This window comes from Archocentrus centrarchus, chromosome 9 (assembly GCF_007364275.1).
Source record: "Archocentrus centrarchus isolate MPI-CPG fArcCen1 chromosome 9, fArcCen1, whole genome shotgun sequence".
Lineage (NCBI taxonomy): Eukaryota > Metazoa > Chordata > Actinopteri > Cichliformes > Cichlidae > Archocentrus > Archocentrus centrarchus.
The window spans coordinates 20,724,832-20,751,383 of NC_044354.1; the positions used below are offsets into that span (position 1 = coordinate 20,724,832).

Sequence of the window (26,552 nt, forward strand, 5' to 3'; positions counted from 1 at the left end):
ACAGAACCTGGCAACCTCATAGCTAATCCCGACAGCAACTATAAACAGTCGGAGCACCCTCTCTGCTTAGCTGACGCTAACCAACTTTGTTTTAAGTATGTTTTAAGATTTCGCTCACAATAGACACCTGTCTTTTCCGAATTGCTTCAGGGTCGCAATAAAACTCCAAATGATGGTTGAATGCTGATACAATGTGATTTAAGCTTGTCGTTTGAGCACGTTTAGCATGACAGCAAGCTAGCTTGCTAACGGTAGCTAGCCAACAAACTTCAATGTTGTACCTCTCGTAAAATGTAAATGGTGTAAAGTCGTGTTTGAGTTATGATCCAGACTAAATGATGAAGAAAATCTAATAATAACAGTGCTGAACACGATGATGAGCACGACTCATTTGACTTTGAATTCGTTAGCCGGGTTAACGTTAGTGGTAACTGAGCTGGGCAGAGAAGCAGTAAAACAGCAGTGAAGATCCAGCCTTTTAAGGCTGCCTGCATGAGCTGTGGACGTGTTTTGCCACACAATATCTTCTACAGCAAGTCTCACCATTAGTAACCCTTAATTTCACACTCTGTTTTTAATTTCAGGTCAGTCTGTGCACCTGGGTCAACCACTCCATTTGAGGTACACCCCTTTAATCAAAACAATGACAGTGACCTGACCAATGGACCACTCCAGTGTCTGCTCAACCACAGGGTCACGTTTGGGGATAGATCATGAATGACAAACTAGTATTCCTGGGCCTGCTGTACTTTGTCCAGGGCATTCCCTATGGTCTCCAGTCCTCCCTGCTTCCTGTATACCTGCGTGGAGCTGGTCACTCTCTCACCCGCATTGGGTTCACCAAGATCCTATACTTCCCCTGGGTGCTTAAAGTCCTCTGGGCACCTTTGGTGGATCGAGTTGGTACTAAGCGTCGCTGGCTGGTGGGGACTGTCTCCGGGCTGGCTCTAACATGCCTTTCCAGTGCTGCCCTGGCCCCAGAGGCACATATTTGGGGAGTAGCTGGAACCCTGCTGGCAATGAACACCCTGGCCTCTGTTCAGGACATTGCTGTAGATGGAGCTGCCGTGGGGTTATTGAAAGGACGTGGGGAGCTGGGACTGGGCAACACTGCTCAAGTCGTAGGGTATAAAGCTGGGTCGGTGTTTGCCGGAGGTGGGCTGCTAGCTGTGATTGACGTGGCTGGATGGAGCTGGATGTTTATGCTGCTGACATTTGTGTATGCAGGTGTAGCTCTGTTTGTGTGGGGGGCCCCTGTGCTGGATGATGATATTGTGAGGGGCCAGCAGGCAGACGGCAGCAAGAAGGGAGGGCAGGGAGCAGATGCTGTACGGCCGTGGAGGGTGTGGAGGAAACTACTGGCAGTGCCTGGCACACCTTGGACAGTTCTCTATGTGCTCACATACAAACTGGGTAAGTCTGATTGTTATGCAAGCACTGGTGGCCTAAAGTGACCTGTAGTACAAACACTAACTGAAATATTATTCAGTTTTCCTTTATATAAACCTTTCTTGATGAAACTGTTTTTTTTAGGGTTGTTACCAATTTTGATCCAAGCCTGTTTAAAATAATTCCACCAATAGCTAATGATACAGATGTTGGTTTTTAATTCCCATTTTTTATTGTAAGCAAAGGAATCTTCATCATAAAAAAGAATGGAATCTGTTTAAAGTCTATGAGTTTAAACTATCTCTAATCTTTTTAGCCAGTGCAAAATTAATGCCACACATCAGATAAACATCTGTGATCTATGAATTCTCAAAATAAGAGACAAATGCCTGTAGGTGTTTGATTCACAATGATGTAAAACAGAGAAAACCACGAAGTCTTCACATTAGAGAGACTGAATGGCAGACTTTTTAGATTGCTGAATGACTAAAAAGGTGATCAATTATCAAAATAGTTATAGGTTTTTAAAATGTATCCTCAGATTTTGAATGCAGGTTTTCTTTTTAAACCAGGCCTTTACTTTTTTCTTATTTTCTGTCTCATATATATATATATATATATATATATATATATATATATATATATATATATATATATATATATATATATACTCTATTACATATATTATTATCTAGATTATTATCTTTATTAGGTGCACCTTGCCAGTACCGGGTTGTACCTTCTTTTGCCTTTAGAACTGCCTTAATTCTTTTTGTTATACAAGAGGCTGGAAGGGGCAACAAAGGGCTGGAAACATTTGTCACAGATTTTTGTCCATATTGGCGTGATTGCATCACACAGTTGCTGCAAATTTGTCAGCTGCACCGTCGAATCTCCTGTTCCACCGCATCCCAAAGGTACTCTATTGGATTGAGATCCTGTGACTGTGGAGGTCATTTGAGTACAGTGAACCCACTGTCATGTTCAAGGAACCAGTTTGAGATGATTTGAGCATTGTGGCAGCCATCAGAAGATGGGGACAATGTGGTCATAAAGGGATGGACATGACAAGACATTTTATCACAGAGAATTGCTTCTCACTGGATATTTTTTATTTTCAGACATTCTCTGTAAACCCTAGAAATGGTTGTATGGGAAAATCTCAGCAGATCAGCAGTTTCTGAAGTACTCAGAGTCAGTCCGGCACCAACAATCCGACCCCAGGTTCAGAGTCTGTTAAATCACCTTTCATCCCCATTCTGATGCTCAGTTTGAACTTCAGTTGGTCGACTTGATCATGTCTACATACCTAAATGCATTGAGTTGCTGCCATGTGATTGTCGGATTAGATATTTGTGTTAAACAGTTGAACAGGTGTACCTAACAAAGTGGCCAGCAAGTCTGTGCATCCACAATGGTCGATGATCATATCAAAAATTCAGTGTATATGCAAATAATCCCTAAAACTGGGGCTGGATTGCTGGATTTTAGCAGTATTTTTTTTTATTTCTGGATCTTTATCATGTCAAAGAGAGGAGCTTCTTCTAATATGGGTCAACAGCTGTGAGTACAAAAACCTCACCCATCTGCTGTTCAAACTTTTGTTTGCAACAAGAAGCCAACCAGAACGAAGCTTAAAGGGAGAGGTGCTAAATCAGCTTGTTTAAGGCAGTGAATGAACTGAGAGGCTGCACCAAGGCCCAGTATAAGATAAGTATTATTTTAAGCTGTGACTCAAGCAGACTTACTCAGGTAGACTCAAGACTAAAAACATGGCGCTGGAATTGATTATAAAGCCACTTTTAGAAAGAAGCACAGGAAATAATAAGGAATGTTTTTAGCGCTTCTAACTAGAAGTAGGACACCACTTTTTCACTTAATCAGTTTTTGTTTTCTGTTCAGTCTAGTCTAACTTTCCAGAAGCAATAAAATGCTGAAGTTCCAGAATCAAACCCTTTTCGTCTCAATTTGAACTTCTTACTATTGTAGCTCTGTTCATGTAGGCCCCAAAGATCACCACTAGATGTCTCTGGTGGTGTTTCTGTGAGGGCTGCACTCAGGAGCGCATTGAAGAAGTTTGAGAAGTAATTCTTGCAAGACAGTTTATGGTGTCTTCGCAGGTTCTGTGTGCACACTGGGAAATAGAGACGCTACACAGATAAAGCAGTTGTTTTTAAAGTCACAGTGACACACATACAGACTTAAGATGAGAATGCAGTGTTAATTTGAATGCGCACAGTTTTGAATGTGAATGGGTTTGTTCCAACAAGAAGCAAAAAAATAAAAATTTTAAAGTAGTTTTGAAATAGTCAAGCTTGAGCATATGGGGGAGAGAGTTGATGTGACCAGAGTTTGGTGTTTGATAGCAGAAGGGGATTATGTAAGGATTAGAGTGTCTTTGTGTCTGTGGCATTCACAAACTGAAATGGAAGATGGTGCATCTTGGTTTTTCTGTGCATGTGTGTACGTGGGTGGTGGGAATATAATTGTCTCCTCACATTTGCATAGTCTTTAGTTGTGTGTGTGTGTGTGTGTGCATGAATATATATGTATTTGTTTTTTTAAATTGCATGTATATATCTGTGTATGTTTTGGGAGAGTGTTAAGGGTGGCTCAGTAATCGGATAAGCCCCAGCAGACGACACTACTAGACAAAATATGAAGGCTGGCTGGACCCCCTAATCTGTCTCGGGAGCACCCCCCACACACCTAACACTCTCTCTGTCACGAACACACACACACACACACACACACACACACTAATGACTGATGCTCATGATTACAGCAATAAATGCTGCTCGTATACATTAACAGTCCTGTCACTTGTTAGCGTTTCATGTTGGTTTAAATTAAATATTCCCCTCCTTTGCATAAAGAAAAGGTTGTATAATATTTTAGATTAGGCCTAGATGTGCCAGCATAATTGCCTATGTGAGACAGAATTGTTTTTGTTCAAGGGGTATGTGGGTATGTTTGTGTGAGACCGGTAATCTGCCTGTCTGAACCCCCCCCCCACTTCTCACACTTGCACACAAACACACATACACGCATGCATACAAACACAGACCCCTCTCCCTCATCTATCCCTAATGAACTCTGAGTTTGCGCTGCGTCCAACACTGTGGCCAATCATTGGCAGCCTCGTGTATGAACTGTGACCCCAGTGCCATCTGAGGCCACAAGCATGATGGGAGAACTGTCTGGGTAGAACGATGGACAGAGGGCGTGAGGGGGAGGGAAGCAGACGGAGGAAATGGGAAAAAAGCCAAAAAAAAAAGAGGCAAACAATGGAGGCTGCGAGTTGCAAATAAGCTCAAATGTTGGGCACAGACATTTTAATGTCCTGCTGTTATACAGTGTTCCCATGGTGCGTTTTGTCACTTTGACTGTCAGGAAACTTCCATGAAGTTCCTAGTGATCAGATAAACTGGAATTTGATCCATAGAAAAATACATTTAGAACAACTCTAAACAATCAAAATCTACTAAAATAAGTCACAAGAACTCATGAGTGTATATTTACATAAACAAACGAGTGTTTGTACATCTGTGTGAGCGTACAATACACACTTTATTAGTTCCCCTAGAACTGGTTGGTTAAAGGCACCTGCAAAAATGGCACTGAGAAGTAAAGTGAGCTAAGAGAATGGGTTAAGGACACTTAAAAGTCAGTATTCCTTCCATGGGTATATGGATGCTTTAGTGTGTATGAACTGATGGTTGATATGTGGAAGAAATAAAAATATGGTTGATTTTGTGTCCATAATTTGGCAAGCACTTCTACATGTTTGCTGTACAAGTGTGCACATGCTAGCTTTCTATCTAATAAATGGACTTGGTGTGACAATTTTTAAGTGTAGCTTAAAAAGTTTCCAAATACTAAATAAGTGCTTCAGAGCAGGAAGTAGGAGCTCCATAGACGCTGTATGTTTGACAAGTGGTGGAACCTGATGGTGGCTTTTTTCCAGGGAACAACTCAGGTGTAAGGAGGGAGGGATGGATGAACAGTAGAAGTAAAGCTTTATTTCAGTTTTTGCCTTTCACATTTCTCTCTCAAAAGACAACTTTAAAGATATATGAATGGTGTAAACATAATGTGAGAAACTCACAGCACTGTAAGGCAATACAGCTCAGTAGCACCATCAACTGCTACTTCCAGGATGGCCACAAAGTTGCATCAATGCCTCAGCAATTTAAAAAACAAAAACATTATAAGGTTTGCAAGGGAAGGATTTATTGCAGCACTGTTGTATTAGACTGCATTAGTTTTAGCTAGCAGATTTAGAGGAAAACTTGGAGAGAGAGAGTGGGGGTTATTTTCCAGAGGGAAAAGGAAGGCCTGCAGGAAGGGAGGCTGAAGGAGGGGATGAATTAATGAACAACCGCCACATGGTGCCCTGAGAGACAGAACAAAATGGGAAGAGAAATAAACACATTTATCCATGGGTGCATGATCAGTTTAAATGTTTAAAGATAAAATCCTATTTTTTTACAGCATTAATCAAAGATATGTATGATTTATTTGCCTTTGTGATCCAAAATCCACATCAGGTGCCTTCATTTATAAGGAATTAATGGAAACTGTGCAGTTATAAGACTGAATGGATATGGATAGTAATATTGCACTCAGAAAATAAACACAGGTGGCAAACATAATCAACCCAGCAACGTAGCAGGTTTGAGTTGGAGTGGTGATGTATCTTTCCGTGTTCATGAGACCTGAGGGCCATTGGGGACATCTGCAGGGACTGCTGCTGTGTGTTTGTGTCAATAGCCCAATATGCAAAGGATTATATATAATCGTGTTCAGGGAGGATTCTGTTTACTATTTTGGCCTCGGGGAACCCAAGGAGCTGAAAGGGTGTATGTGTGCTTATACCTATATGTGTGTGTGTGTGTGTGTGTGTGTGTGTGTGTGTGTGTGTGAGAGAGAGAGAGAGAGAGTGGTGCTTTCCTCAGACATGTCGTGTGTATGAACCTGTCTATGTTTACCGTGCTTTCAGCAGGGAGTGATAAAGGGTGACTAAATGTTGAGTGTGTGTCCTCAGTGATCTCTCCTGGACGTGCGCTGCCAGCTCTTTTGTCTAAGGTTCAGCATGAGTGTCAGCATTTAACCCCGGTGTCCTCGTTGACCTTTTTCCCCTCATCTCGAGCTTATCCGACTGTGATCCCCCTACATACAACCAGCCATCCCCCGTCTGCTCCAAGCATGCTTATGCAGATAGGCGACAAACGTAAGGAAATGCTGACTGCTTCAGTGAGAAAATCTCAGTTATGCATATTTTGGACCCACTCGTCCTCAGTGATTTGAGTGATCATGTTTGTCCTGTGATGGTATGTTTTTATCGTGATGGAAGTCATCTGTTCTCTAGGGCATGTGGGTTCATTGAACGGTTTTAAGACTATCAGAACGATGTGAATCATTAGTGCAGTCAATCATTGCCAGGTTTTGTATTTCTTTTTTTTAGTAGTTTGTACACTGGCAGTTACTATGCACTCAACCTAATTCATACTATGGGGCCCAAAGACAACAGTGTTACTGCTGCTGCTGCTGAGAGAGAAGAAAAAACACACCGGGGAGCTTATTTCCCACTTCCAGCACGAAGAGAAATAATGTAGAGTATACCAGCGGGAGAGCCTCGTTGTCTGCTGTAATTAACAGAAGTGGACAGATATCAGCTGGACAGCTAAAACAGTATGAAGTCATAATATTTGCCTGGCTCTTTTTGATTTCTTCAGACGTCTTTTTATATGTGTAAAATGGCTGTCTCTCCCCTACTCTTCCACTATCAGCCGCACAAACCAAGTGCAAAAAAAGTTGAGGGAACTTGATAAACTGTCATCCCTACAAATGCAATTACATTAGGCTCAGTATACATTTCAGTTAACAGACAAAAACACCCTCCTCTCTTTTTTTTTTTTCTCATGTTTTGTGAAGATGATGGATCACTGCAGCCACCCACCACACAGAGCATTATTTCCGAAGAGAGTGGAGTGCGAGCATTGAGTGTGTCCACACACGTTTTTGTTGCATGTGTTGGTTATATGTAGAGGCAGATTAAATTTAATAATGATGATGATAATTTCATGCTTTAATGAGAAAATAACCGAAAAAAATTATCTTGGTTGGCAAGCTGTTGCCAGTCACTCCAGCCTTTGTCTATCTCAGAGATCATTGTTCATCAGCGCAACCCTACTGTCATGCACTTTTTAAATTACTAGAATAAATAGAACTCTCTTCATGTTAAATAATGCTTTCTTTCTGCACTCTCTGTAAACAGTTTTCTTTGAGCCTGCCATTCCTCCTCTGTTTCCTCTTCAATAACCCCCTAACATTGTCTCTGTTCATCTGCCCCTGCTCCTCTTCCTGTCTCTACCAGTCTCCATCCCTGTCCTATCTCTCCAGTCATGTTTAACTCGTCATTTTATTTATGATTTTATGATTGTAATTTCTTGCACTACATCACTTTTTCCTGCTTTTCTTGCTCTATTCAACATTGCTATTTCTCTCTACCTGTTCTTTCTTTCTTTCTTTCTGCCATCTCCCCCTTTCACTCTTATTCCACTCTTTCCTCCTTCCCCTCCACTCTGCTTAATCTTTGCGGATGTTTAATGAAATCCCTGCTGAAATGGACAATTGTTGCTCTGAGAATATTTATAGAAAGGAATAATCAGCCTGTGTGTGTGTGTATATCTGTGTGTGTGCGCGCGTGCATGCTTGCCTGCATGTAACCACCCCTTCCCCCCCCTTTAAAGAAATAATTAGTTGAAGGCAGGACTGTGAAAGCTCTGAGCTTTGAGCTAAACAACAGACAGGCAGGCACAGGAGCGCAGAACCATGGGTAAACAACTCTGGCATCATGGGTACTGCTGCTGCCAGTGTTTACTTTATTATGACTAACATGGTTACTGCACAGTTGATGCAACTCAGAACAGTTCAGCACAGAGGATGACAGACATTAAAATGTGAGTAATGCACAGAGATCAGTGCAGCACCCACAGAGTACGGGGAGTCACGGGATTGTAATGTTTTCTATTAAAATACACTACTATGCATTAGTTATATTACGCTTGACCACTGAAAAAAATGTGGCTTATTGTATTCAACAATAAAATCTTGTGTCACTGTTCATTAGTGTAATATCTACCAGATACTGATGATCAATATAAATAGGTACTCCAGTGTTTTTCTCCTGAGGTGCCTTTAAGTTCATCAGTGTCAAATCAAACCAGTGCTGCATCATCGTTAGCATCGTTTTTACTTACTGGGATTTGCCTTTTCCCCAGTTAACTGTTTAATTGCTTTGACTGCAGTGAAATATTACTTGTTTTTACAACCTGCACCTAAAGATATTCCCTCTGTCAGTATATAGAACAGAGAAAAGTGTCATATCCTTAGATTTGTGAATCTGGATCTACTGCTTGAAGATTAATTACCAAAATTGTTCCCAGTCCATTCTGCAATTAGTCAAATGTCATTAAATTTATTATGAAAGTATTTTTTCAAACTGTTAGACATAGGTTTTTAATATACATCAATGCATGATAATTTTTCCTTTATTATTATTATTTATGTGCAAATTCTGGCTATCCTTTGTGGACTTGTGCTCTTCTGGTTGCATCTAGTTATTTGTCACTGTTTCATATAGCTACTTTTAAGTATTATTACATGTGACTTCCTTCTTTCAAATTAGCAATATGAATAAACTTCTGTTCTTAATTTAATAAAATGCACATTTTACAAAGGTTTCCCTGCTTTGTGTGATGTAACAAACCTTTGTGGATTTGCAGTAGTCGTAGTTCTTGGGTCGCTTTTGCTTATTTTCTGAAACTAAGATTTCACAGTCAGGTTTGTTTCAGAATTAATCCTGTCTGATTGGCTAAATGAAGTTTCATGATAAGCATGGACATGGTCATTCCCGCCTCTGTTAACCATATGTAAATTTCCAGTAAAAGATGAGTGACAGAAGAGGGGGACGTGGAGAATCCACGTTTCCTACCCCGAATTTCTGCAGGCTTGTCACACCGCTGTTACGGCAGTGACACTCTAATTCCGCTGCTGCACTCCCCACCTAGCTTCTCAGCTTTCTCTTATTATTTTTTTCATTTCAGTCTGTTTCATCTGTCTTTTTTCCCCCCTCGTTCTCTATTTTTGTTTGTCTCCTGGCTGACTGAGTGAGTGAGTCGTCGGTTGTGTTGTGTCGTATTTGACAGCAGTCTGGGAACCAAGCTGTCACTCATACAGCTCCTTGGTCCCACTGTCTTTCTGAAGTCAGTCTCCATTAATATAATAATGGCGTATAGTCGGCACCACTGAATATTTTACTGTAATGTTCAGCAGAACATTACCCCCACACTCAATACCACACAGAGAAAGTCTTACTGCCTGACAGAAACTTTTTATTTTGACTGAAAGGTCTTTGTGCGGTCTGTTTCATCTGTGGAAGTTTCTGTGTTTTTGTTGTGTTTTCCTTTTTGTGCTTTAGGAAAAGTGCTAGGCCCCTGTTTGATAAAGTGACTGAGGGTATTCTTTTTCTTGTCAGGCATCTATTATTGACACTTTCCAGGAATAGGCCTGGGTGTGCCACATGTTCTGCATTTGATTCTGCAGTCGTCATCTCAGGAAAACCATGTTTTTTTTTTTTGGGGTTTTTTTGCAGTCTTGCAGGCTAAACAGTTTGATACAGCTCCCTCATAATATTTGACTGTGATTAGAATAGGCATGTGTATTCAGAAAGTGTCTCATATATTTACTGTTGGTGAAAACAGTAATGCTTAGTCAGACATATACAGTAGATACGTCTTTTAGCGATTGTTTTTTACAACCACTTTCCCACCACCCTCCCATTCACCAATTTTATGCATTATTCCTTTTGACTTTCTCTTCCTTGTCCACCTCTGTCTACGATCACTGTTTATGCAGGTGAGCAGGGTGCAGTAACCATGTTTCCTCTGTTCCTGTTGGATCACCACATGACTGCCAGGGAGCTCGGCTTCTGGAACGGCGTCATCGCCATGGGCTTCTCCATCTGTGGGTCGTCCTTGGGAGGCCTCCTGCTTGCTCAATTTAGGTAGCCTTCATCAGCACCACCATTTATCACTGGTTTTACCATGATTCTTTACTATGGCAGAAGTCTTTTGTGACTCTAGTCAATCGTGTCACTTTGCAAAACTCAATTTAAGTGGTGCCTTGGGGGGGTGGGGGTGGGGTGCCCTTGAAAATATGTAAAATGCCTGAGAAAGACTTCTTATTTAATGTAACCAAATCCACATTCTCCCATAAAACTGTAAAATTCACTGGGGCTGAAACTAAGATATTTAATCATGGACTAATCTGGCAGGTAGGTTTCCTCAATGACTCAAATCATTTAGTATATCAGTGTTCGAAAACTACTGAAAAATGCCCAACCTGGTTTCCCAGAATCTGAGAAGACTTTACAAAATCATGCAAATGTTGAAATTTGAGAAGCTGAAACCAGGATTTTTCTTAGATGGGTCTGTTATGGCTCTGGCTGTTTCTTGTATACAATACTGTGCAAAAGTCTTGAGTTACCCCTCATTTCTTTATGTTTTGCTTCTAAAAAGCCAGACTTTATTTTAATTTTTAAATTAATCTTGAGGAATATTTTTCCAGGCTTTCTGAATGTCTTTCAAAGTTTTTCTTTGGACATTGGCTGCTTTTTAAGTCATTTTCAGTCCAGTCCTTTTCCCTGACCATTTTCAGAGGAATGTTTTTAAGTTTGTTAAGCCACTTAACACTGACCTATGAATCATTTCAGTAAAAACAGTGCTTAATTCAAAGAATGAACCAGTTTTGTGTCTGCACATGACAACCTAAAACCTATCTATAGCAGATGAGCAGTATCAGAAAGGGAAAAAAATCCAGCAAAGACCTGACACAGGACCTGAGAGATATATCTGACCCTTCAGTTGATCCATCTACTGTTCACTGAAGCCTCATCGGAAATGGTCTCCGTTGAAGGATGGCTGTCAAGAAGTCATTCTTACACAAGAACTGGACTGGAAAATCAGTGGCAACAGGTCTGATGGAGTGATGAACCCAAATTTGAAATTTTTGGTTCAGATCATTGTCAGTATGTACAGAGGAGATCAGTAGAGACGTACAACACTGACTCTTATTCCACTCTTTCTACAGATGTCTACAGCCATCTGTAAAATGTGGTGCAGGCTCTTTCGTGGTTCGGGGCTGCATTTCAGCCAGTTGTGTTGGGGATGTTGTCAAAAATGATGAAATTATGAACACAGAAAAGTACCATCAGATTTTAATCCATCATGCAATACGTGATTGGCAGCAGCTTTTCAGCTTGACAGTGATCACAGACACCCTGACAGTGCAGTAAAAGCATACCTAAATAGAAAGAACACACAGTGGAACACTATCACTCATGAGTTAGCCTCCCCAGATCCTGGACCTCAACACGTGAATCTGTGGGATTATTTTGACAGAGACAAAAAGAAGAGCTTTGAACGTCCTTTAAGAAGCCTGGAGAACTATTCCTGAATATTATTAAAGAATTTCCAAGAAAGCTGCCTAAGAGAGTTCAGGCTGTGCTGAAGAATAAAGGTGGTCATACCAAATATTGATTTTCAAGCTTGTTAGAACTGTACAAACTGTGTTTTTGCACATGTGCTTCAATACACCTGTTTTCCATTTTCCTAGTAAAATATAAAGAAATGACATGTGGCTTAAGACTTTTGCACATGACTGCACATGACTATAGTCTTACAATGATGGATGCTCAAATTAAGTATGACCAACTATAATAACGTTTCATATAATGAGGTCAGTGTATGTTCAAGTTAGCCATGTGAGCCAACTGTTCTAAACAGTCAGATTCCAATATTTTTTTCTTTTCTTGGCACTTTATGACATCAGAGATGCTCCTAATATGGTCATTGCGAGCACACAATTCTTAAAATGTTAAATGACAGAAGAATAAAACAAACAAAAAAATGAGACCAATATTCTTCAACACACTTAACACATCACATGCTCTGCTGTCTCATCAGATGTTAGTCATCATCTTCCTCACTTTCCTTTATGATTTTATGTGCAATGAGTGTCTCTCTCATCACTCTGTGCCCATTGTTTTAAGCTTTATCTTAGTGCTCTCTGTATTTTTCATTTTTGTTGGTGTGTGTTCAGTAATTTAAGTAAACATTTACTTCTTTGAGAATTCGAGAACCCCCTCTGTGGTGTGTGGTGTGAGAACAACACGAGCAGCAAATCCATCAGACAAGCACTGATGTGTGCAAGGACACACAATACAAACACACACATCTCAAGTTTGAGACAGTATCCACTTAGGTGTTTTTAATTATCAGCTTTACAGACAGATATTAAGATGATATTAAGACTTTTTGCTTTACAGGAGACTGACAGGCTGATAAAGAGCATTCAAGGGTAAATTACAGCATTTTGAGATCAATAGACTTTGTAGGTGGTAGAGTAAAAGGGAAGGTTTACAAGATGGTAGTGAGTCCTGCTATGATGTATGGTTTGGAGACGGTGGCACTGACAAAAAGGGCGGAGGGAGAGCTGGAGCTGACAGAGCTGAAGATAAGATTTTCATTAGGGGTGACCAGAATGGACAAGATTAGAAAGATCAGATCAGAAGGACAGCTCAGGTTGAGCGTTTTAGAGACAAAGTTAGAGAGGCAAGGCTGAGATGGTTTGGACGTGTGCAGGGGAGGGACAGTAGATATATTGGGCAAAGGATGTTGAAGATGGAACTGCTAGGCAGTAGGAGAAGAGGAAGACCATAGATGAGATTCATAGATGTAGTGAAGGAGGACATGCAGAGGCTTGGTGTGAAAGAGGAGGATGGTAGAGGCAGATGATCCACTGTGGCGACTCCTGAAGGGAGCAGCTGAAAGAAAAAGAATAAGTTAAATGTTCTTAAGATTCAAAGTCTTCTGAAATCTGTTCATAACTTTTTATGCCAATAAAACTCTCAGGGAAAAAAGAAAAACCCTGTCATTCTTACAGAAGTTTAAAAAGGAGAAAGTTCTGTAGAATATGGCATATTTGAATCCAGGTTTGGATAAACTTCTTTTGTCTTAATAATCTGATTGTTTAACATTTTCATGTTAAATGCAGACTTCATAAAATTGTGCCATTTGCACCTGACCATAGAATAGGGACCTATAACTTACAGAAATGCCTGGACAGAGGATATTGTGTTGTTCCCACTCCATGTTGTTGTTCCCACTCCATGCATTTCTACAGTCTTAATATAAATCCTCATTCCATCTTTTGAGTCGCGTCTTTGCCACTTAAAAATTCTGCATCTAAGTGCATGAAGTGATTAGGAAACGTTAAATGTACATGGTTCATTGAAAAGTTAATGGATGTGTCTGTTGCTCTGTTTCGGAGTTCATGTCAGTACTGTATGTGTGTGTTTGCTTGCCCATTTGTTGGCGTGTATCAGTTGCCATGTGCTCTCTGATGTTAGTGTGTTTGTCCTTTTTTTTCTTTCTTCTTTTGTTTTTCTTTCAGCTGGTTTCCAGGCTTTCTCCTCTTGTCAGGTGACACTAACAAACACAAAGGAAGCCTCCAAAGGCAAAATTTTTATTTTTTTTTTTTCTTGTTCAAAAAAGTGAAAGTGCTTTCAAAAGATGTCATTGTCATACTTTGGCTTTTGATCTTTCACTCTCCCTCCATTTCACACCTCTGCAACTTGTAAAGGCGGTAAAATGTTCACACTCTCACAACAACAGAGAATACTCTGACATACGTCATCTAAATGTGTTATTTTATTCAAGATAGACATATAAAATCTGGAAATTACAGCTTTAAATTTGTCCAAGCCATGGCTACAGATGATAGTTATAGACTCAGTTTTATTAACTTTTTTTTTTGGTTTTGTAAGGAAATGTGCCCACCCAATATACACTATACTGCCAAAAGTATTCACTAGACGAGCAAATACTTACTGGGCTTAAACCATGATACGAGAGTCAAAGATTTTACATTGAAAAATAAATCAAGTCCCAAGTTGTTGTCCCCTGAAAACATTTGAAACATTTGAAATTTATACTTCATTTGAACTGTGTGTGAAGCACCAGAAGGTTCAGGGTTTGACTCTACTGTTTGACTAGGTCCTTTCTTTGTGGGGTTTGCACATGCTACCTGTGCCTGCGTGGGTTCTCTCTGGATACTCTGGTTTACTTCCACACAGTCCAAAGACATGCATGTTAGGTTATCTGTAGATTATTAATTGGCCATGAATGTGAATGTTAGGCCTCTAAGGAACTGGTGACCTGTCCAAGGTGCATCTTGCTTCTCTCAGTATGACGGCTGGGATATGGATGGATGGATGGACAGACAAAAGACAGATTGTTGACCAAAAAGGTCACCATCAGGTTATGATTCATGTGAATTTGAATTTGAAAGTAGTTATTTAACCCTGTAGACTTTTTTTTTTTTTTTACACTTCAACAAAATTATGTGCTGATAGGTGCTTAATCATATATTTAAGAGTCCACAAATCAGTAGTAGGTTCAGTGGTATGTACACTGAGAACATCCCTTTCGTTACCACCTCTCATTTCTCACACAACAAACACACACAGAGAAAGGGCTGTTCGTCCTCTAAGAGCTCAGTTGGAAGGTATATCCTCCCTACCATCAGAAACGGCTGAGTGGTCAGTGAGTGACCCCCTTTACAACTGCCACTGGCAACCTGAGAACATGGTTATTCTTATCTGGGCCCGGCCCGTGTGAGGTGGCAGCCAGGGAGGTTTCTTTTTCTCACACACACACATCCCTCAGCATCTCTTGAGAGTGCGTGATATGAAAGGCTGTCATTGAGAAGGGAAGCAAAGGAGCAGCAGAGAGAAGAATGTCTTTAGCATGTGAATGATGCAGGATTGGTTTTCCAGTTGGAGAAGTAAGGAAAAGCTGGGTGGAGAGGGGAGCGTGAGGTAAAGATACAGAGAAGAGTGAATGGAGAAGGGATGCGTGTGTGTGTGTGTGTGTGTGTGTGTGTGTGTGTGTGTGTGTGTGTGTGTGTGTGTGTGTGTGTGTGTGTGTGTGTGTGTGTGTGTGTGTGTGTGTCCTGTACAGAAATAAAAATACATTTAAATGAGTAGAACTTATGGCATCAACTTGGGCTCTAGGTTTTGAGATGTTTTGAAAACACTTCTTTTAATCCTTTAATCAAGTAATCAAATAACGTATTATCAGAATAGTTGTTAGCTGCACCCCCTGGAACATATAATTTCAACAAAACTGGTACATTTTGGAACCTCTGTTGCTTGCAAGCCATCTTTTATTTCCCCTCACTTCCTGTCACATTTTTACTGACAACCAGCACAAATATGGGCAGACATGTTTAAAGAGTCCGTCTGTATATCAAAGAAAAATTCATTTTTTCCCAACATGAATCCATACTGTAACAACCTTATACTTCAGTTGTTTTTTTTTTTTTTCCAGTATACTTATCCAACTCAATCAGATATCCTGCCTTGTGTGGCCCTTTCTTCCTCACAACCTTTTTTTTTTTAAACATATAAATAATTACATGCAAAAAAAAAAAAAAAACATAAACAAACACACACAGTCCCTTGAGTGGCAGGCATCCTCTGAGTGATTGGCATTGTTAATCCCTGATGTCACACAACAGTGTGAGTGCGTGTGTGTGTTTTTATGTATGTTAACAGTGATTAATTATCTTTCTCATGCTGGGGATCTCCTTAGGTTATTGATTACGTCATGAACCAGACCCACAGGGGGATGATTTTCTTGCACTAACAGGGAATCAATTAGTGTCTGGGGACTTGTTTACTTATGCACGTGCACGTATGTAACTGTGTGTGCGCATGCATGTGTGTGTCTGTGAAATGTGAAGAAAAACAAAGTGTCTCTAAATTTAATGATACTAGCCCGGAGTGGCTTTCATCAGGCATCACACTGCTCATCAATACACCTAAAAGTTAGTCAACAACTCTCTGATACTCTGCTTGTCTGCTGGTCTCTTCTCAGCATTGGGTCCCTGATGCGACGTGTGTTTGTGTTGCGAACAATCAGCATGGTCTTCCAGAGTTCTCTGCTCACTGTCCTGGAGCCATCACCGCTCATGAAAGGTAAGCCCACGATAATACAGCAGTCACAGCGTAAATGATTTCAAAATATTTTACCAAATGCCCCAATTCTGCATTATATATTCCAGTTTATGTTTGTTCTCTGGTGATGAAAGGACAAAAAAATCCATTCCTTTTCTACACCACTTATCCTATTCAGGGTTGTGGGAGGGCTGTAGACTGTCACAGGGCAAAAAGTGACAACATGAAAAAAAGAATTACATGTTTGGTCATCGTATATGTGTACATACAATCCTTTTTTTTAACTTATATAAACAGTTTGCATGTTCATTGACTTGCAAACTACATGTAAATGCCATTTTAGGACATAAAATGTGAGCATATTGTTTTGGAAATAAACAAGAATTGTCACTCTCACTGAACTGTATTAACTTATAGTTTATATGCCCATTGTTTTTAAAATCGTGTAGTGATTAACAAATGTATACCAAATACAGTGAAACTATAAAGACTAACAGTGGCCACAATTACATTTTCATCAGCAAGGAATGAAGTCAGCAGAAAAAATGCTTCAGAAATGAGTTCAGTCAGTGCTTATGGCAGTCTCAGTAAGACATAAGTAGTCATAGTCACCAGATTTACTGCAGTGCTATTCTGTTATGGTATGTCTGCTAGCTCGTTTAAGCTCTGGATAAACACTATTTTGCCAAAAGTATTCACACACCCGTCCAGATCATTCAATTCAATCACTTCCGTGGCCACAGGTGTACCAACCAAGCACCTAATCATGCAGACTGCTTCTACAAACATTTGTGAAAGAATGGGTCGCTCTCAGGAGCTCAGTGAATTCCAGCGTGGTACTGTGATAGGATGCCACCTGTGCAACAAGTCAGGTCAGAAAATTTCCTTGCTACTAAATATTCCACAGTCAACTGTTAGTGGTATTATAACAAAGTAGAAGCGATTGGGAATGACAGCAACTCAGCCACAAAGTGCTAGGCCACATAAAATCACAGAGCACGATCAGTGAATGCTTGCACGTGCATGGTGCGTAGAGGTTGCCAACTTTCTGCAGAGTCACTTGCTCCAGACCTCCAAGCTTCATGTGGCCTTCAGATTAGCTCACAAACAGTGCGTAGCGAGCTTCATGGAATTGGTTTCCATGGTCCAAGCCTTACTTCACCAAGTGCAATGCAAAGCGTTGAATGCAGTGGGTTTGCTTTTTCTTAAAGTTTTCATGCTCTTCCTGTGCCAGCAGTTTCCTGAAGGTGCTCTGGCTTCTTCACACAGTCCAAAGATGAGTATGGGCCCTATCATGTTTGCAGTTACTTAGTCGGTGCTTGGAATGCCACAGGTTGTGGTGCAGCACATTTTGGAGCATCCCAGAAATGGCTCTTTGTCATTAAAAATACATGCCAAGATTAGATGCAGTGGAGGCCATGTCAGGCTTCACAGAGCAGATGAGGACAGGAAGTCAGACACAGTAAAGGCACAGAGCAGCTGATCAGACCAAACACTCTGAAATGCTCCCATTGTGCTCTGAAGCCATGCAAAGAACAGAGCAAAACTTTGTCCAAGACACAGCATCACAGACTCTCACCTGACAAGTCCCATGATGGCCCGGTGATGGGATTTTGCCCAGTGTCAGCTGGGATAGACTCGAGTTTTTTTTTTTTTTTTTTTTAATTCTTTAAAATTTGTTTGAATTTTGTATCAAATTAAATTGGCAATTGTATAGTGTCTGTAGTAGAGTGACAGGTTCAAATTGTGGGTGGGATCAGCTCTGAGTCCCTTCTTGCTTGCAGTGGTGATGGGCAGGTTTGCAGATGAAGTCAGGCAGTAGTCTATATGGACTATATTTGCAGATGACTTTGTGATCTGTAGTGAGAGTAGGGAGCAGGTGGAAGAGAGCCTAGAGAAGTGGAGGTATGCTCTGTAGAGAAGAGGAATGAAAGTCAGTAGAAGCAAGACAGAATACATGTGTGAATGAGGGGGAGACAGGTGTAACAGTGACATTGCAAGAAATAAAGGTAGTGAAGTTAGATGAGTTTAAATGCCTGGGGTCAACCATCCAAAGCAACAGACAGTACACAAGAGAGGTGAAGAACAGAATGCAGGCAGGGTGGAGTGGGTGGAGACGAGTGTCAGGGTTGATTTGTGACAGAAAGATAGCAAGAGTGAAAGGGAAGGGTTACAAGATGGTAGTGAGACCTGCTATGATGTATGGTTTGGAGACAGTGGCCCTGACAAAAAGGCAGGAGGCAAAGCTGGAGGTGACAGAGGTAAAGATGTTAAGATTTTCATTGGGAGTGACCAGAATTGACAAGATTAGAAATGAGAACATCAGAGGGACAGGTCAGGTTGAGCAGTTTGAAGATGAAGTTAGAGAGGCAAGGCTGAGATAGTTTGGACATGTACAGAGATAGTGGATATACACTATACTGCCAAAGTATTCGCTCGTCTGCCTTCACACACATATGAACTTCAGTGACATCCCGTTCTAAACTCATAATGTATCGGCCCAGCCTTTGCAGCTATAACAGCTTCAACTCTTCTGGGAAGACTTTCCACAAGGTTTAGGAGTGTGTTTATAGGAATTTTCAACCATTCTTCCAGAAGCACATTTGTGAGATGGCCTGGCTCACAGTCTCTGCTCTAATTCATCCCAAAGGTGTTCTGTCAGGTTGAGGTCAGGACTCTGTGCAGGCCAGTCCAGTTCTTCCACACCAAACTCACTCACCACTGCATCCAATGCTTTACATTGTGCTTGGTGATGTAATGGATGACCGCTTCTTGGCCATGGAAACACATTCCACGAAGCTCTCTACGTGCTGTTCTTGAGTTAATCTGAAGACCACATGAAGTTTGGAGGTTTGTAGTGATTGACTCTGCAGAAAGTTTATGACTTCTGCACACTATACACCTCAGCATCCGCTGACCCTGCTCTGTGATTTTACATGGCCTATCACTTCACGAGTGAGTTGCTGTCATTCCCAATTGCTTCCACTTTGTTATAATACTACTAACAGTTGACTGTGTAATAATTAGTATTGAGGAAATTTTACAACTGGACTTGTTACACCGGTGGCATCCTATCACAGTACCACGCTTGAATTTACTGAGCTCCTAAGAGTGACCCATTCTTTCACAAATGTTAGTAGAAGCAGGCTGCATACCTAGGTGCTCAGTTTTATACACCTGTGGCCACGGAAGTGATTGAAACACCTTAATTCAATGATTTGGATGGGTGTGTATACTTTTGGCAATATAGTGTATTCAGAAAAGGATGTGGAAGATGGAGCTGCCAGACAGAAATAAAAGAGGAAGACCACAGAGAAGATTCATGGATGTAGTGAAGGAGGACATGCGGAGGGTTGGTCTGACAGAGGATGATGCTAGGGTTGAGATGGAGGAAGATGATTCTAATGGGAGCAACTCAAAGAAGAAGATTGTAGAAGTGTAAGTTTTTGAAATCATGAATGACCACAATATAAAATTTTTGAGATTTTGAACAGTTTCTGTGTCAGCTGTATAATACACAAGTGAAGAACCCTTAGAAGGAAAAGAGAGTTAAGTTGGAAAGGTTGTAGGTGGGATGTAAAGGCTGATTTAATGCCATTGCAGTTTCAGATGCTGTTCGACTTTTTGACAAAAACTGAAAGTTTGTAAGCGGTGGCCTACAGTACAAGTGTTCAGTGTTAATACTTGATGCAGAGGACATCTATAGGAGAAGTCTCCCTCCAATCAGATATTCATTTGTTAATGTCTGAATGACACATATGATTGCATTGAACAGCCGGTCTTGAAGCATTTGGGATTCATATTCACACCATTCATCTCTTCCCGAGTTGTCTGTTACCCTATCAAGCTTCTCTGACTCAAAGTGGAGGCATCTCCCGCCTCCATTTAAAACCCAGAACAAAGATTTCAGGAAAACTTGTCTAAAAACCCCCATAACAGAAAAACATTCAGTTTCAGATTTTTCAATATTACATGATAACCCTCCGCTTCCCAATCTTCCAGTCTGATCAGTCGGTGTATCTTTTTGACTCCACCAGCCTTGTGTCGCTGACTGAAGAGTCTTGCTCGGCAAAAACTCTGGCGGCTTGAGTGAATAATTCAGTGTTAGTGGGAGCAGAGACAGATAGGCTCTGTGGTTCCTCTGTGTTTCCCCACTAACACTGCTCTGCCACTTCCCCTCAGAGGATACACTACATGTGTTTTGGGGACTGGGGGGTGGGGGAGTGGTGCATTTCAGCAGATTACCGTTTCTCGCTGCTTTGTCTCACTGCTTTCACTTTAACATAGAATAGCAAAGTGAATAGTGTAGCAGAGAAGACGGCAGTGTAAAACTGCTAGCCTTCTGCCTACTTTCAGAAAAGGAACTGCTGGGTCTTCTGTTGCCGTCTTGTAGTTGGACTCAGATATGTTGAGACCCGTTTTGATTCATTTTCCTTGCATGTGTGTGCTTCTCCAGGTATGGCAGTCCTGAGCATGAGTGTTCAACATTTCCTGGGTGGGCTCATCACCACGCTCACCTTCACTACTATGATGTATTGTACACAGAGGGCCGAGGAAAGCATTCAGGTAAAAAAAAAAAAAGGTTTTGCCCCTTCCTGCCAACAAGCTCATTATCTAGACCAAAGATGCTTTCATGTTAAAGTTTTGCTCTCTTGTCCCATCTTTGTGTTGTTAATTGTGTTGTGCTTTAGTGTTCGGTCTCCTGTGGCTCAACAAGCCAACATGATCTTGTCATTCTTTTCACTCTCCCCCCTCGTTTAGGTTTAATTGTGTAATGTTAGCTCATTTCCTTTGTTTGTCAAAGTGATGCCGAAGAGGGAAATCTTCAGCACTCACTGCCATGCCTGTTGTCACCTGTACCTGTCAGTTCTCATCAGCTGTTTCCACCTGGAAAATGTCAAAAGTCTCAGCAGACCCAGTTTCCTTTCAATGCAAACCCACCACCACCACCTTTCCCCCCTGCTGACATTGTCCCTCCTACTGCCTCACTCTGTTTCTTTGTCATTCTCTAGTCCTTTAAATGCTCTCTTTTCCACTCCGACTTTTTCCTCTCCTCGCTCGTTTTCTCCTCTTTGACATAACTCCTTTTGTCCCCGTCGTATCTGGGCCAGCGTTGCCTGGAGGTGATCGTTGTTCACACAGCCATTCAGACGTCACTCAGTCAATCTCTGAAGGTGACAAATTATCATTTAAATTGCTGTCAGTCTTAAAGTGAAGAAGAAAGATGAAAAAAAAAAAATCATAAGCTTCAGCACAGACACCAGGATCCAGTTATGAAATTAAACTTAATGAAAAGAGCGAACAGTTACGGCGTTTCATGACGAGAACAGAGGTTAACCTGAGAGTTTCTCGTGACACACACACTGTTTGCTTTTTAGTGTCAGCGTGTGAATTAGTACGTCTGTGTGCACGTACAGGAGAGGAGAGCATTAGCTCACCTGTGCTTGTTGTGTGTAAATGTGTGCGTTATTGAAGGTAGTACTATCCAGTAACAGAAAGCTGATAGCGTGAGTGCTTGTTAACGATCCCCAAGAGAAAGAAACCGAATCTGTTAAACAAGTTGCTCAGAATAAAGGCACTCCACTTAACTGTGGTTACACAGGCTCTCAGAGCTCTCTACCTCGACCTGCAGACCACAGACTAAACTCACCGCTCATCAGGTTTAGATAATATGATTTTCAGCCTTTGTTTTCCAAAGAAATGCCCTGCTCTAATTTAGTGAGCATTGTCTTGTTGCCAAAAAAAAAAAGAAGAAATCCACGGTGACACTTAATATGTCATCTTTAATAACAAAAAGTCCACAACCAAAAATTATTAGATTTAAGGCAAAGAGGTAGCACGTCCTCATGGCAGTGAACTACAGAGAATATTAAAAGAATCAATCAAAATAGGCCCCAGTTAAGGCTTAATCTGCTGTTGAATTATTGGACTAATTGTTGCAGCTCTGTTTCTACAATAACAGAAATAATACACAGGAAACACTTGGTCCAGTAAAAGGAGGCTTTTGGAGCAGTTGTTACAGCCCTGGACATTTAGGGGAACATAACAGGAGTGAATACTTACCCTTGTTTAACTCTGGCAGCAAAATCTGTAGGGTGCAAACAAAAGCACAATTATGAACCTAACAGCTAAAAAAAAAAAAAAAAAAGTCTTATAAAGTTTTTAAAGTTAACTGTTATCTTTTTCCTTTTCTAACATAGAAATTAATTTGTGGATGAAACGATGCCTTTTTCAGCACAGGCTTCTTAGATATTTAATCTGTATATTTGATTGTGGGACTCAAAGAATTTGTTATAGAGAAGAAAGAAACCCTAATTTTCCTAATTTTAATTAATTTGTTCAGTTAATGGTCTAGGTGTCACTAGAGTCCCGTGTTTGTCAGAGGTACCTGCTGCTCTTGGGCAGAGGGAGGAGGCTGGGAGAGATTAGGTAATCTCTGTCCTTCTTGTTCTCCCTCTCTCACTCTGTCTTGAAAGCCTTAAGGCTGAGATCAGATACCCTTCTCTGCTTGGCCTCTTTCCATCATCTCAGGCCATGATCTCATGCTTTCTCTTCCAATATTCCAGCATTTTGTATTTTTCTTTTCCGGCCCTTTCTTTTGCAGTTTGTTTCAGACTTTTTCCTAGAAGTTTTCAGATCACACCTCTCACCTTATTTCTCTGTCTGTACTGGCTAATTGTGTTAAAGTTTAAGAGCCGGCAGGTGATAAGCTGTGCTAGAGGATAGGATGAAGTGTCACTGTTTTTTGTTTTTTTTTTCTTTTTTGTTAAACCTGTGTTACGCTCTACTCTCCAATACTGCTATCTCTTTTTACTCACAATGTGTCTTTCTTTCCCAAACTCTCCATTTCCCCTTCTCTCCTCTCGCTTCCTTCTCCTTTTAATCTCTTTTCCCCTCATCCTACCTCTCGGCTGCCATTCTCCCTTTAGGCGACCCACTACAGTTTCTTGGCTACTCTCGAGGTGCTGGGGAAGCTGATGTTCAGCGCTCTGGCCGGAGGCGTGGTGGACTGGTTTGGTTTCCAAGTTGCCTTCCTCTTCTTCCTCACCCTCTCTGCTGGAACGGCCCTGCACGTGTGGACGGCTACCTTCACCGGTGCTCTTAAGGAACACCAACAGCCCAAATGAGATCAGGGTGAAACATCCTGACTTAGGTGCTGAAACAGTGTTGAAATATTTTGAGGATTCAGACTCATTAAAAATGTTAAATGTAACTCACACGAAGTCAGAAAATCATTTCAGTTTACAAGATCTTGAATAAGTTTATCTTCAGCCATTTTTAAGGAGAAACCAGCCATGCTTTTAAGTGCTCTATTACAGTTTACCCCCCCCTTAAAGTTGCACAATCATTTCACTGGCAGAATTGCCTTATGTTTTATTTTCTTGCATATGAAAATATACTGGAGCACAGTGAAACTTGCACATTTGTGGGTAAGTGGTTAGTGTGCTAAGTCGAGCTGTATTGAGTGCACTTGGAATCAAAGGGAAGAATAATCAAAGCTTTTTATAAAATCATCTGAGCCATTTTAATATTGTTACAAGACAGCAATAAGAGCTGCAGCCAAAAGCAATATTGCTTCTTTGTTATGCTTGTTCTGTCATGATGTACTGTATGTAAATTTGTTAGTCATTCTCTTGGGTTGTATGGTTTACAGTTGTAAATGGGGGAAAAAAAATTACTACCTCGTATCAACACTGTATGGTACGATGCATTGAAGACAAATGTGGCAACACATACAATATGTTATCTAACAGTTAGCCAACGTAGGGTCGTATTTACTGGGACTTTCTCTTTAAAAAAAAAAAAAAGAGAGAGAATTAAGATTTACAGATTTAACATTTACAGTCAGGGTCATAAATATTTGGACAGTAATGGGAGGAAATGGGACACACAGGTCAGTTGCTTCATGGACGTGGACAGACTGTGTGCTTTAAACACTTGATATGAAGATAGAATTTATTAATCCTAAAAGCTGGGAAATTCCTGTGCAACAGCAGCCAGAACATTAAGCACAACTTATAACAGCATAGCTTAAATAAAGTAGAACTGCTGAATGAATAGCACAGTAAGGTAAAACTAACTCCAATGAATTCAAGCAGAAAGTCTACACTTCAATCAAGTCTTGACTGCTTCATTAAAAAAAAATCCACTGTGGACTTGTACAGAAGCAAAAAAAAAAAAAAAAAGAGGCATCTCTGTCCAAACACAACCTGACTGGACCTGACTGTATTTGGTTTCATTTCTTTGCAGAGTATAATACTCCTTAATACTTCTTTCTTTTGTTAAAGAATAGGTTAATCCACCACTTGGCTTACTTCTTGTAGGAAACCTCAGCCTTACACACTGCATGGTGCCATCTTGTCTCACCTTTGAATTGAACTCGTGTTTAAACTGTTTTCAAGAAAACTTGAATGACCAATATCACTGGGAAACTGCAGTTCTTGACAACATCGTATTACTTTTGTGTTTTATGTTAGAAAACGTCAAATGCACAATACTATATACTTATATACTGTAACTCTTTATGGTACTGTATCCTATAGAAGATCATTTTCTCCAGTCTTAATATATGAATGAAACAGCAATGTGGAATGTTTTTCTTACAAGGCTTGATGAGAATAAAGTAAAAATCCTTCACGTTGGTGAATGTAATAATAGGAATTAAGTCTTAAAATTCAGTGTTGTGCTGCTGATGGGAGCACATAAGAATAGACTGGTTTAAAGGAAGGCAGTAACCTTAGCACGTTTAGCTAAATAAAAGCCTGCTTTCACTCACATAGCAAATAAAGGGATGCCATAGCACATGTTTACTGTTTTACTCATGTAGCCAGGTCCTACGACTTGTGGTACGTATAAGCAAAGCATATCTCTCGTCTCTCAGCTACTGTGTTGCCTGAGATTTGCACAAAAATAAAGCTGCTGAGTGAATCTTGGGGTCTCTTTTTGTGTGTGTGCTTGTTTGTACGTGATTTTTTTTTTTTCTTCCCATTATTAGATTTGACCTCATTTTCTATTCCAGGTCCGGTGTGGTCTTTGGGGATACACCCACCTTTGAAATTCCACTGTTGATTTATAGCAGCCCTGAGCACGACACTGGCTGTCTGCAGTGTACTGGCTGAGGGCTACAGGAGTGAGTAGGGCCCCATGTCATAGGATCAACAACCCCATACAGCTCTAATGACAACAAATGCTATGAAGGATTAGACCAGCTTACATGGCCCCCTCAATACACCTCCACTTTACACTTTTTTCCTCATTCTCTGGGCATTTTGTCTCGTGGGAGGCTGTGAAAAGAGTGTTCACCCCTGGTAATGGATGTTTGCTTTGGTCTCTTTTAGAAGGTCTCCATAAGCCATTCCACATGTGTTTGGAAAGTTTGTCCTTATCTCCATAAAACAATCCTCTCTTTGTTTCAATTTGTCCTCAGAGATCTCTGTATATTATATCTAATGAAGAAAGGTTTCAAACATGTTGACTGCAGGTAAATCATTTGCAACCTCTATTTTGAAACCTGTGTAGATGAGAGTGAAGAAAGGTAGGGAAGTGGTCTTGATCTTACAGTGCTGATGAGAGTGAGACCTCCTACTGCAGTTGCCAGATTGTCAGAAACCCCCTGTGGTGAGAGTGAGTGTCTAGGGGCCGACCTCCCTGCCACAGTTACCATTGTAGTGACAGCCTGGTAGATTTGATGTGCGTGTTGATGCACATGCTGACTCCGTTGTGGAATAACAATCATGGGAATTGCATAAGAGCTGTTTCCAACTCTAATAGAAGGTGGCTCAATATATCAGGCATTCGCTGTAAACACAAGGTGCACCTTTCCTTTGAAACAGCAGTGCACATGGCTTTGTGTTAGTCCATGTTTGAATTTCTGATCTGTTATCGCCAGAGTCACATTCCCTATATGGGAAGGTAAGGATGAGGTTTTTGTTGTTTTGGTTTTTTGGCTTTTTATCAGCTGCTATTGTGTTTCATTAACAATTGGGTTGGGGCACAAGTCTGGTCACATCACCAACTTTATACCTGTATCACACGGGAGGCACAGCAAAAGGAGATGCCTCATTCACCCTGTGCCAAG

The 26,552-nt window shown here is 40.8% G+C and overlaps 1 protein-coding gene across 1 annotated transcript; it reads left to right on the forward strand.

Moving 5' to 3' along the window:
- Nucleotides 1-14: 14 nt before the first annotated feature.
- Nucleotides 15-25,402, forward strand: mfsd3 (major facilitator superfamily domain containing 3). The gene is made up of 6 exons (XM_030736888.1): nucleotides 15-95; nucleotides 585-1,413; nucleotides 10,312-10,459; nucleotides 16,395-16,495; nucleotides 20,931-21,040; nucleotides 23,404-25,402. The coding sequence occupies exons 2-6, from the start codon at nucleotides 714-716 to the stop codon at nucleotides 23,599-23,601; spliced, it is 1,257 nt and encodes a 418-aa protein (XP_030592748.1). The 5' UTR covers nucleotides 15-95; nucleotides 585-713; the 3' UTR covers nucleotides 23,602-25,402.
- The last annotated feature ends 1,150 nt before the right edge of the window (nucleotides 25,403-26,552 follow it).

Coding starts and splice junctions, on each gene's coding strand:
- mfsd3 (XM_030736888.1), top strand. CDS start 714: ATGAATGACAAACTAGTATTCCTGGGCCTGCTGTACTTTGTCCAGGGC. Junction 10,460..16,394: donor CTCCTGCTTGCTCAATTTAG/GTAGCCTTCATC, acceptor GTCTCTTCTCAG/CATTGGGTCCCTGATGCGAC. Junction 21,041..23,403: donor GGGCCGAGGAAAGCATTCAG/GTAAAAAAAAAA, acceptor TTCTCCCTTTAG/GCGACCCACTACAGTTTCTT.